This window comes from Alligator mississippiensis, chromosome 1 (genome assembly GCF_030867095.1).
Source record: "Alligator mississippiensis isolate rAllMis1 chromosome 1, rAllMis1, whole genome shotgun sequence".
Classification (NCBI taxonomy): domain Eukaryota; kingdom Metazoa; phylum Chordata; order Crocodylia; family Alligatoridae; genus Alligator; species Alligator mississippiensis.
Genome location: NC_081824.1, coordinates 198,110,578 through 198,123,956, shown reverse-complemented (window position 1 = coordinate 198,123,956; position 13,379 = coordinate 198,110,578). Strand labels below are relative to the sequence as shown.

General features: G+C 38.2%; 1 protein-coding gene across 1 annotated transcript in view; it reads left to right on the top strand.

Annotated features, from left to right (window-relative positions):
- SRBD1 (S1 RNA binding domain 1) overlaps nucleotides 1–13,379 on the top strand; it is a 214,186-nt gene that overhangs the window by 68,840 nt on the left and 131,967 nt on the right. Inside the window, exons 15-16 of the mRNA XM_006272172.4 lie at nucleotides 3,306–3,396; nucleotides 4,573–4,680. Of these exons, the coding sequence (XP_006272234.1) occupies nucleotides 3,306–3,396; nucleotides 4,573–4,680 (199 nt within the window). The remainder of the gene's footprint in view (nucleotides 1–3,305; nucleotides 3,397–4,572; nucleotides 4,681–13,379) is intronic.

Genomic DNA, 13,379 nt, shown 5'->3' with positions numbered 1-13,379 from the left:
TCCTTTCATTTGGCCTCTGCTTATTCTGTCACCCACCTTGAGGATGCAGTTCATGTCCCCCACGGTCATCACTGGCCAGTCACTGGGCACTGCTACCTTCTTGTTCTTGAGGAAGGCATGTTTTGCTGGTCCTATTTCCTGGTATGTATGCATTTAAAAGCTTGAATGTCCCTTCTTCTGTTGCCAGGGTGACCTGCAGCAACCTGCCTGCAATGTTTTCTCGGTGCTGCAACGGCTCCACTCTGTCTCCCTTCGGGGGTACTGTGACCCCCGCTGTCTGGTCATCACCGACTCCTGACCAGAAGAAGGACCATATTGCCACCTCTTCTTGAAATCAACTTACTCTCTAGAACTGGGCAGGGCATATTCATGAAGACAAAGGATATCTGCCCACAGCTGCCCCAGGACCATTTCAGTGGTGTCCCATTTCTCCTTCCTAAGCAGCTTCTTACATTCACTGAGGCTATAAGGATCCCCATGCGTAGAAATGCGCTGTGGTTGGGTCTGGAGCCTAAATGCCCTGGTACTACAGGAAAACAGAAGAGAATGACGGGAAAGAAATGGCAGACCTTATATGGCGGAGAGGGGCCTGGCATAGAATTTTTCAGGGGCAGGCCGTCTGAGGAGGGCAGTGGGTGGGGGTACGGGTGTGGATATGGGTGTGTGGATAAGCGATGCAAACTCTGTAATGGGTTTTTAATGGTTTAACTGTCAAAGTGTGCTTTGATCAGCCAAGTGAACCACAGGGGCTGCTTAGCGGAATGTGTGCGTACATATATTTTTGCAAAAAACCCAAAACCCCTATCTTCCATTTTTCAGGAAAGTCCATTAATTACCAGGCTGTAAACTAAGCTGGATGGATGGGGCTACTCTTCACTTGCCTTGTTCAGTCTGAGCCACTGTGCATAAAAGAGTGCAAGATTCATGGGGCTGGAGAGAAAGCTCGCAAGAGAGAGAATCTCTTTGTAGCCTGGCCATGTGGCCACTCTTCTAGTAGTTGTGGATTATGATCATTGTGCAAAGGGCTGCTTATTTATGCATTTGTCATTAAAGAATCATTGATTTAAAATACATAAAGGGTTTTGGCAAGAGAGGCTAGAATTCTGGATTCCCCCTCACCAGGGAAATGCCCTCACTGCTGAGTTAAAGCGTCTTGAACAGGGGCAGGCAATTATTTTGGGCGGAGGGCTGCTTACTGAGTTTTGGCGAGCATGACAGGCAGCGCAGGGCAGATTAATATTAATTTTCTAAATTTTAGGGGCCCCGTGGGACAGATAGAATGGCTTGGTGGGCTGCATCTGGCCTGCAGGCTGCATTTTGTCTATCCCTGGTCTTGAATCTCTGTTTTCCATTGTACCCTGTCCAGCTGTGAAATGTTTTCTTTATTTTCATCTGACTTTCACAGCACAAAGTGCTGGAATTAGATTCTCACGTACTGCTTATTGAAAAAATGTTTGCCATACCTAGTGCAGCTTAATATAACCAACTTTAAAAAAATGGTAAATGGGATGGCTGTTTTTCTGTATATTTTGTAGAGCAGGGGTTGGCAACGTTTTTGGGCAGAGAACCAAAACCACCCGCAGCCTTGACTTGTAAGATGTTGTCTTGCCAGGGGTGGACAGTGGGGGAGCTGCGAGGAGCCCAATCCTTGTGGTAGTGTCGCCCAGTCCCTTCCCCTCCATCTGCCCCAAGGCTCACATGCCAAGCAAAATGCCTTTGCATGCCATCGTTTGGCACATGTGCCGTGGTTGCCTACCCCTGTTCTAGAGATATAGGAATCATTTAGTCCAGTTGCACAAAATTCATCTGGCCCCATGGGCTTGGGTCTGGTCCGTAGGCTTCCTCATTTGTTTGGAAATTTGGCAGCAGCATTAATTGTCCCTGTCACCAAATTTATGGACCTAAGGGAGCCCTGCAGGCCAGATGACATGGCTTTATATGCCAGGTATGGCACCTGGGCTATATATTGGTCACCCCTAGTTTATTCTGCTAGTGGAAGCATAGTGATTCCTTAATTATTGAACTGTATTTACAAAATTTCTGCCTTAAAAGGCTATATTTGATCAGTGCGAAGCTGATTGTATTACTTAACTTTTCATTAAATAGGCAAAAAATCATCAGTAGTTTTTGATTTAAACTAAAACCCTAAAAGATACAAAATGCACACAACTTCTCCTCTGCCCAAGGAAAAAAAACACCCCTTTGATTATATCCTTAAATATTTACATTGTGGATACATCGCTTTTTTAAGGATGGAAATTCTGTTACAGAAATAAGTACATATACCACTTTTTAATCTGTTATGCTCTAGCAAGACCTTGATGAGAGGTCAGTAGATTCTAAAGAGCATGGATTGGTAAAGGACCCTGCATCCACCAAAGCATTGGCCCAGGTATTTATTAGTGGTTTTAACATCCCAGTACTCTGGTGAAGTATAGAAGCATTTGCATCATTTTACAGATAGGAATCTGTAAAGTCCACATTTTTAAAGGTTACGTAGCTCCCATAGAAATCGGTGACACGCAGGATGTTTTTGCCTATACCTGAGATTGAACCTGTCTCAAGTTTTGGTTTAGTTTTCTAGCAGTAAATGTCCTTTCATATCCATAGTTAACTTACCAAAGATTGGGAGATCTTTTAAAACTCTTCAGTCTCTTGCTGAACTGTGAAGAATAAGTAATCGTGATCAGTGCTTTATTAGCTCTCTGATTTTTGTGGAAGAACAGGTGAGAAAGTTAAATATAGCCACTGAATGTGTGCGTTAGAAGCAAACTGAGCTCTGCAGTTGAAACCAATACTGTAGTAAATGGTGTGGTGTCCACATTCACAAATGCAAGTGCCTCTAGTTAATCTGCTTGTTTGTGTTATCTCCATATTGAGGGAAACTTAGTTACTCACAAAAAAGAATAGAAAGAGTCACAGTTACAGCTGGAATTAAAATCCAGGAGGTCCTAGGTTGCAGGTCTGTGCTTAGATAACTAGATCCCACCTTCTTCTAACCATATTTTAAGGTGTTCAAATTATGGCAGTATACCTTTTTGTAATTATGAAGTATACTGTATTTGCTCATTATGAACAATTATGCTGATTGATGCTGAAGTTTTATATTATATCTATTGACATGCTTGGCATGCTATTTACTATGGCAGCTAACCCAGCTCTTTTGCTGTTTGAATCAGCCCTAGAATCTATAGGAAATTGAAAGTTATTTATTAAAATGTTTCTTTATAAATCAGCATGTGGCTTTGATAGTCTAGCAGGAAATACCATTTATGGTTGAATGGATTTGCCTTTCATTATTCTAGGTCAGATACTCCATACTGATGTTGTCTACTTACATTCTGGACAAGGATTCCGTGAAGCTGAGAAGATAAGAAGACTTCTTCTTCAATACAGGTATGATAAGGAAAAATTAAAATAGGAAAATGGTAGGAACTGATACTGACATTGGGTCAAAATTGGCCCTTGAAAGTTCAAACAGGATTTTCAGAGACTTTAGTGGAATTACTGCTGTTTTTTGTGACTGAGGCAGAATTTAGTTCAATTTATGCTGTTGTTTATAAACTATCTGTATTAGATACTTCTTAAATGAAGCAATGAATGTTCATGGTTCATAAGTTAGGTGCTATGCAGCTATCTTTGTAAAGCTCTGCCAAGTTTTTCCATTTCTAGGAAGTATGAATTTTCATGAAAAACACTGCAAAAGTGTGCAGTGCAATAGTCCTACTTCAAAGGAAGTATCTAATCATTTAGCAATAAAGATCACTACCTCAAGTACTTATGATTAGATTGGCTTATCCCAAAAAGCTACAGTTGGCTTTGGGAGGAAATGCACCTGGTACAGGTAGACTTCCACAAATGGCAGTCTTAGCATATAGATCTCTGCTCAACTACATGCTGCCGCTCAATGGAAGAGGATCGCCATTGAGGCTTGAGGAGCTGAGTATCTTTTTCTTCATGGTGATTGCTTTTTAATTGAATAGGAGCTGTTTGGCAGAGAAGTTTTCTGTCCTTACAGTAAGCTGACTGTGCTAAATCATCTAAAGATACTAAGAAAAATACTGAGTGACAGTTCTTGAGTTTCTTATAGTGAGGGTCATTCTTTGCTTCTTTTAATATGGATATGCAAATTATGCCCCCTCCCTCTTGCACTGACACTCCCATGCAATCAAATCTACCTTCAAACAATCAAACCTCTTCCCAATCTCCAACACATATGCTTCTTAAATCCTGTAAGTTTTCCTGATATACTGCTATTTACAAAGTTCCTTTATTGTGGTACCAGCTATGAAGAGGTTTGGATTCTACAATGGCATGTATTGACTACTTTAAGATAGATGTATTGACTACTTTACTGTAAGATGCCCTTGTGGTGTAACTCTTGGCTAATTAGTCCAGTTCATGCAGAGATGCTAGTGTCTTCAGGGTTACAAAATTTTGTAGTCATGAATGATAGGAACATATTCTTGTTGAGTACAGGCCTTTATTATTACACAAAGCATTTATCATCATTACTATATACATCTAACAGCATAGAAGAATTGAATGTTTGTTCTTTTTCCCCTTTTAAAGCTGCAGCACTGTTGTGATTGGCAATGGGACTGCTTGCAGAGAAACAGAAGCTTATTTTGCTGACTTAATTATGAAAAAATATTTTGCACCACTGGATGTTGTTTATTGGTAAGACCACATCATTTGATTTACATTTTGTTCATATCTTCTGCAAATTTTAAGTTCAGTATATGCTTTTAAATTTATTTTTTGAGGTTGCTCTTCTTCAGCCTCTGTCTCTTACCCCCATCCTTTCCCTTTATTGTGTCAGGCTGACCTGCTTTCTGGTCATAAAGAAATGGCTTTGACTCCCTTGGGAGAACATTAAAAAAACAAACAAGCAAGAAAACACTATTGGATCAGTTTGATAGGTTCCTTAGAGCTCCATTGAAGGAACTTCCTTTTCTTGGGGATAAGTGCTGCCTCTGTAGCAAAAGTGAGTACTGCAAAAGTAGGCTGCCCAGACTCAATTCAAGGAGTCTTGTAGGTAGTGTTTTACTACAATAAGCTGCTGATCACTTGGGCCATTCCCATACATATTTAAATTCTTATTTCATCTGTGATATGGAATGCTTGCTGATCCTCTGGGTATTAAGTTGTCTGGAAAAATATTTTGTTAATGCACAGCAAAAGTATCAACGCTGCAAAAAACTCAATTATTGGCGACTAGACTGCAGAATTCAAGCATAGAACTCTTCAGGTTCCAGTCTGAATGGCAACTCTGTCCCCTGCCTGTCATCCTCTTACCAGAGGACAGTTCTTAGTTTTCTTCCAGGAAATGAAGAAATGAGTCCTTTGGGGCTGCTGCTCACTATAATTTTATTTTAAGAAAGCCTTTGGGGTGAATTTAAATCTTGGATTAAACTTTCTGGGCTAGAAGTAAAAAAAAAAAAAAAAAATTTGTCCCTCCATTGAAACATTAAGATGGATCTGTTCACAGAAATATCTCAGTATTCCAAGAAGGCATTTCCTTTCTTTGAATCGTTGTCATCATATGCATGTAAATATTTTCTTTAGTCCCACATAGAAAAGATGTCTGACAGAAATTTTCAGTATGTGCATTTTTCTTAAATTACACTACACTACTTCAATAAATGAAGTTTAGTTCCATTTGCTCTTTTTGGTTTATTTTTCCAGTCCAGCGTAAAATGTGGTATGAAAACTACTAATTTAACCTGGTTTTTATTTTTAAAAGATTCATAGGGGTCCTATTTAATTTTTTAATTAATGTTTTCAAATAGGGAGCTCAAGCAAGGCTACAAAAGCTTGAACCTCCTTTTTATGAATCCTGACCCAAAACGGCGGATTTGTACACTTAAATTAACATGGAAGAACATACCGTGTGTGGCAAAAGGTCACATTGTTAATTTTTTAATATCCATTTAGATATAATTTGGAAGTCATGTATGATAATATAAATGCCTTATTTTCTGTTTGTTTGAATGGCCATTTGTCATATTTAGGATTTTTAAAAGTCCTTTATGCTACAGAATGTAAATATCTCTGTTGTTCAGATTCATGCAGCAAGACGCATTTTACCTCATGGCTAGATTTTGGGCAGTTTTCATATCATGTTTCTTTATGTTTAGTACTTCTTACTATTAGTAGCATAAGAATGTAGAGATCATAAGCAAAATGTTTAGCCATATCCAGTTTTGGAGCTCAGTTTTGTGGAGCTCCAAAATTAAAAAAAATAAACATATTGGAAAATGATGAAAAGTGCTTACGATATAGGAGGTGGTAAGTCCTTTTTAAATAAAGTAATGCAAACAACTAAACTGTTAGGTTTTTCTAATGATCATATTATGGAGTCAGATTTTTCTCAGGTTTCAAGAACTGTGGTAGGATTAAACAATTTTTTTTAAATTCTTTTCTTAACTAACATTGCGGTAAAACTTCTAGAAAAAACTATAAAGTTTGATTGCTAAGGTAACATAAAATGTAGTATAATCAGCATGCTATTTATTAGCAGTATCAATATTAATATATATTATAGTAGCACTTGAAGGACCTCAGTGGGATTGAGGACTCCTTTATACTAGGCACATGCATAACAAGAAAGGTGGTCTTTGCTTCAAGGAACTTGTATAGAATGCTCAGGGGCACCACTTCACTATGTTAAAAGATGCAGTGGTTGGAAATTTTAATTCAAATTGTGATGAACATTATTTCAACATACTTGCTGCTGTCAATGCCCAGTCGTAAGTTTAAAACCTCAAATAGATTTACCCAAACTAGTCAGTGAAGCTTACAATATTTTTCAAGCAACTGGTCCACTCTTTGGGCTTGGGGTGGGGAAAGAGAGAGGATGGGGAAACAGTGAAGCACGAATCATAATGAGTACTGTCAGTCACCTGAAAAATGGATCAAGAACAAATACTGCATTGTGGCTATTGCGTTGCCACAGAAAGTGATTTTTCATTAATATAGTCAGGGTTGCTCAAATAATCTTCCTTGTGACAGTGAAAAGGCAAAGGACATTTCTACATAAAGGTTGATCACAGTAATTTTAATTAAGTAAAATTGAGAGTGCCTTATGTTGATTTTACTTAAATCTGTAACAGATCTTTTAAGTAAAATTGGAAAAATACACTCTTAATCCAAGGCGTATGTCCGTATCATGGGTTTTGCATAGCTTTAGCTAACTTGGCTTACAAGCCAGTTTTGTGAAATCATTGTTGAAATTGTAGTCTAGAACATGAAGTAGGACAACATTCATACCCAGTACAATGCCATTTTTCTACTATTCACTTCCTGCTGCACCAACATGAGTACTCTGGCATATAGAGTCACATTCAGTTCAGTGTTCCCACTTCAAAGGATTCTCATTGGAATCTACAGCCATTTTTAAAAGAGACAAGGTTTTCCTTGGCCCTGTAAAGAATGTTTGATTCCTTTACAGATGCTTTAAAGCTCCCAAATCATTATCTTAGTTACTAAAATATTGGCAGAGCATCTCAGCTGATGAGGTGATAGGAAGCTGATATGATGGAAGTGCAGGATTTGGCTTCCTTTCAAAGTAAAGATTGCCAGTACTTCTAAAGATTGCTGTACTTCTAAAAATACTGATAAAAGTAGAGTTGGAGAGCAAATAAGTGGATTGGAGGAGTGTTTGTTTTTAGCTAGTTCTCCCATTCATTTGCTTTCTTTTTACCATTGTGCGAAACTAGCGTAATACAATTTCAGATAATGAAATCTAGAAAAAGTACACTGTGTACATGCAACTGGGTGCTGCCTTTCCTCTACCACTGTGAGTTTTTGCATAGGTTATATACTTAAGACCATTTCTAAAGCCCTAAATAGTAATTTTAGAATTGCATGAGGAGAGAGGCTGCCTTGGATAAGTTTCTGATGCCACTGAAGTCCATTAGAATAAAAAATTACTTCAGAGAGGTAGAATTTATCTTCCCATGATTTTAGTTCAGTGGCAAGAGTACAATTACCTGACTTGGCATTTTTAAAAGTTGATTTATTTGCATATTTTAAGCTTTTTAAATTATATTTCTTTGAGGAGATAAGTTATTTTTGTGTCCCTAAAGTCATGTTGACAAAATATTTGTATTTGATCAGCTTTCTATTAAGGCTTTCTACAAGTAGTAAATAAAATATGAGCTGGTAAAATACCATGTCTTCAGGGGTGGTGGTCATATTGTACATAGTTCCACTGCAATACTGAAGTTTTGCAAGGGGGAAATCAAATCAGGGAAGACTCCAGTAGGAAATTGGGCATGCTGAATACATAATTTTTGTGGTTTAAAAAACTGTCTGGATTCATTTTGACAGTTTATTATTTAAAACAAATATTTTTCACTACTCGTACAACCAGTACACTTTCATATACCTAAGTCCAACCTAAATAACTTTAGGACTTTTTTAAAATGTAGTTTCTCTTGTAGATCTATGTTTATTGACTTAGATTAGGACTGGACTAGTGCCCAGAGACAGTCATATCTGGTCTTTAGCTTTTTGTTACTAATCAGTTTTTGTTACGAGGTCCAATAAATATTCTTGATTATTTTTGTTGGTTTTATTGCAAGTTCTTGCCAAAGATGCAATGTATTATAACCAAAACAGATGTTCTGTTTAGACAAGTGTATTTGCTTTAACAGAACCCAAATTGTAAATGAAACAACAGTATGTTCTACATTAACATGACAGCTGATGAACTTCAGGATTTCATAGGCCTTTTTTAGATTAAATTAAAAATCCTTGAGAAATGTAAGGAGCTTTTTCCTTATTTAGAGCACCGGAACTGGTTTTCTTTGGCCTGCTGTCAGTGCTGGCTTTCAATGGAGTGAAAACTGTTTGAGTGACAGGTGGGCCATGCTGGAGTGGAGCAGTCCAAATACCATGTTAAAAAAAAAAAAATCAAATTTTTTTTCTTTCTGCTTAACTGGTTTTATGATTGCCATACTAGTATACTTACAGATGAAACTAATTATTTTATACTTGTTCTATTGATATGCACTTAGTATAAATTATTTCAGCTCATAGCTTTTTGTATGTATTTTAGATTACTGATAGTTCAAATGTCATCAACAAATTTTGAATGTAACCAGTGTACCCCAAGGTACTTTATGCTTATTATCTATTTGGCTTGTTGTCATTCATATTGGTTCTATTATACTTGACTTTAAACAGCTGGTCCTTCTCAGTCACCTTCAGCAAAACTATTTCTAGTTCTTGAAGCATTTGAAGTGTTGATCTAATTGATGATCTACTAACATTTAAGTTCACGTACTTCTATACTGTAGCCAGCCAGGCAAAAATATGTACAATTCTGTAAGGTTCTTATTTATAACATTTTCTATTCCTTTGCTTTTAATGGTTTAGTTACTGCTCTAAATTGCTTAGGAATTTTCTGCTAAGGTAAAATAAGTGTTTCATAACTTTTGAAGTGGGATTTTGCTGGTCTAAAATTGATTTGGAAATGTTTGTTCTACAGGCATTTAAGTTCACTGGTATTTTTATAGGTGTCTGTACAAAAAATAAATATCCCTTTTGATTTTAATGTATGTTTTACGTTGCTAAATATCCATGCTATGCTCTCTTGACTTTAACAAATGCTACTTTCAAGTTCTCTGTGCCCCTACATTTCTAATGTTACACCAGCTTAATTCTCATTACTTTTCTGCTTCATAGCACTCTGTCTGAAGGGAGCCTAACATTCGGCTTCGCATTATGATAATTAGGTTTCAAGGCAATGTGGGGAGATTAAGATGTCTGAGGTTTAGTTTCAGAATAAAGTTCAAAACTACTTGTAAAACTCGTTTGAGTGGTTAACAGAAGTAGTTTTATTTATTCACTACTCATGCAGCATTAATCCGTATTTCATCAGGTACCCACAGTGCTGTAACTCTAGATGTGACCCTGGGACTTGATTTACCTCAGCTTACTTTTCTTTACTAATGTGCCATGAAAGAGGTACATGAAAGATAGCCAACATCAAAGTACCTTTTAAAGTAAAATGGTTGATATGAATCCCTTGGTATTTAACACTGTCTGTCAAATGTTTCAGCTGGTTTGCATCCTCTTGCAAGCTATTGCTTGCTGCACTAAAGCAGTTGTTTTAATTCTGTTGCGGGCACAAAAAAAGGGGGTGGAGAGTATGAAAAATTTCACTTTTTTTTAATTGTACTTTGAATTGTTAGTTTGGTCAGTGAGATAATGTAACATTGAAGACACATGTATGCACCCACACATCTTAGTCATTAAATGTCTGATATAGGAAACAAAAAATAGTTCACAGAGCTCTTGCAAAAGGACTTAATGTGCCATAAACACAACACAAAAAATAGTAAGGAACTGAATTGAAAACTGTTGTTTAGCTGTTAGCTGTTTGGGTTCCTTTTGAGCATTTTGCATGTTCAAGTTAAGGCTAAACAAAATAATAATATAGTGAACCTTGACCAGGTTAAAATACATATGCAGAAACGTTTAATCTATGTAAATAGTAATAAAGCTGTTACTAGTTCTCCATCCAAACCATGTCTTTCATCCTTTGCTCTAATGGATTGTTCCCACTGTGATCTCTGGGAACAGATGAAACAGAACTGATAACATGAAACACTTCCCAGGAAGGATCATATCATATATAATGTCCTGATCCTGTTAGAAGTTCTGCGTCACCTACACAGACAACAGCAGCTATATCAGAATTCTTTCTTTAAAAAAAATCCGAAACTTTCACCTCTGTTTTTATTTGAAACTGCCCTATAAGTGAAAATTTTATAAGTGAGATGTTTTGAGCTTCATGTGGGGTATCCCTACAGATGAGTATTGAAGGTGAACCAAACTCAGACTGTACAGGCAGCACATCGCCCTGCCACTGCAGGGGAGCTGGGCAGATCCACTGTGCAGCCAGGAGTCTCGCTGCTGCAGCGGGAAGGCCCGCCTGACCCCTGAGTGGGGCCTGGCATTTCCTTTCCTCCCTCTCTCACTGTGACAGCAGGATCTGGGCACAGGAGAGGTCTGTAGTTCAGGCTCTGTCCACAGCCCAAGCCCCAGCTCTTACTCATGGGGGCAAAAGGAAGCTGCAGCAGCTGGGCAGCATCCCCTAGTGGCTCAGCTGCACCCACCAGTGGCCTGGCCCATGTAGTGCTGGAAGCATGGTGAATACATAAGGGGCTGAGACCGGGGCCATTCCTGCAGGAGGTTAGTAAACTAGGTGTAAGCTATTGGTTAACCATTTAACCGCTATACTTGGAGGAGGTTAAATGGATAATTTTTTTTTATAATATTTACTTCCCTAGTAGCCTCCAGTTTTTCCAGATCACCAAGAGAAAGCTGTAAGACTCGGATCCAGAACAGAGAGTAAGGGAACCATAAAACATATTTTTCACATAATTCCCTCTCTTTCTCCTTTACATCAGTAACAAATAATCTTGCTAACAATTATAAGTGTTTCTAATATTGTCCTGATATTCTATCATGAACAAATTTCATGCAGTTTCATAATGATTTTATAAATGCACAAGAACATTTTGAGTTTTATACAAAAATAGGAAACATTTTAAGAAAAGCTATACTAAACATTCAACAATACGGTCATACATTGTACAAGTAAAGGAAAAAATAGCAAGTCAAGAAGGCTTCTTAGTGGTGGAGAGAGGTAGTTAGCTGTGTTAGTCTGAAGTCAGGCAGAAGGCTGCATAGATTTCCACCTGATAGCCTATTCAGTGTAGTGAAGATGTAAAAAACACTACTTACAGGTTGACATAAAAGGAGTATGTCCATTAGGTCCCGAAAGAATGGTTGAAATAATGAGTTGAGCTTACTAGCCAAAGCTCAGAGAATGAGTCTCAGAAGTGTGAAGAACCAGTTTAACAAACGCATTAAGGGAGAATTACGGGGAAGCTGCGCTCTACCAGGATAAGTAACTTCATTCTTTGCATAGAAATGTATTTAATCTGTGGATAATCATCTTTAAATTGATCCTGTATTTCATTTTACACTGTATTACAATAGTTTTTGCTAAGATTTTTCCACCTAGCTTTCTGTCCTTGGTAATAGAAATGTGTATAGGCTGAAACTAGACATTCTAAACCTTACAGTGGAAGAGAATTCTTTTTATAAAAAACAAAACAAAATCAGCTTCTTTGGGTGTCTGTCATTATCTGTCATAACCTTGTTATTTACAGGGAAGTGATTTTAGGCCAGGGGTTGGCAACCTATGGCCCGCTAGTTAGATCTGGCCCAGAAATACATTGGGTCCAACCTGTGGCAGCTCAGTGAATTGACAGCATCCTCCAGGCACAGCAGCAGAGAAGGTGTCTCCAGGTCCCTGTTGCCTGCTGTGTTCAGTTTATTCTCTCTGCAGCATTAGGGGAGGCATCCCCCCAGTCTTAGCACCTGCCCTTTTCTAGTAATTCTCTTTTAAGTATCTGCTGATTGCCAGGAGGTGTGGGGTGCAGTCTGTGGGGGCGCCAAGTTGCAAACAATGGCCCATGGTGGCAAAAGGTTGCCTATTCCTGATTTAGGTTATTAGTTCATAATACAGGTGCATCTAGTGGAGATTTTATAATTTGTTTTATCCATAGCCTTTTCACAGAATTTTGTAAAAGTGGACTTACATGAAGGACTCCTGTTAGAAGAGGTGAGGCAGAATTCTAGATTCTTCCAATTTATTGTTAAAAACACATTACTTTGTCAATAAGATATTTAGAGTCTTTTTAGAGCAAGGGTTGTCATCCTATGGCCTTTGGGCTGAATCTGGCCCACAAAGCCAGGGCATCATCTGGGGAGTGGAAGGGAGGGAAGGTGTTGATGGTGGCAGCACTGCAGTTGGAGAGGTAGGGGAAAGGGGAGAAAAGAATGGTTGCCAGGCTGGAAGTGGTAGCTCACCTCAGGACCTAGAACCGTTTAAGGTCCCCGCAACTTCTAAAAGTTTGCCGACTTCTCAAAGTATTGTTGACAGATTCATTTGTTGGCTCTTCTTTCTAAGAATATTTGAAGGGTGGAATTTACCTTACTTATAAGAATTGGGCCTCTTCAGGGTAAAGCTTGGGTTTAATGTTAGTGAAGTATGAGGAGGATTTGAATTGGGAGGCATGATCTACACAAAAACAAAGAGGTGATATTGTCACAGAGCCCTTGTGTTATTGGTTTGAAACAGTGGTGTGTTACTTGGGTGGCCCTTACCTGGCCATCTGGCTGTTGTTTATTCTAATAGTACCTAAAGTGCTCAACCAGGTCATAGCTCCTTTGCTCTTGGTATTTGGCATAAATTGAGTAAAAGTTTGTCTTATACACTTGATATATCACATTTTCAGCTAGCCTCAGCCACAGCATTCGGTTTTTTGTCTCCAAAAATGGGCATATTGATGTTT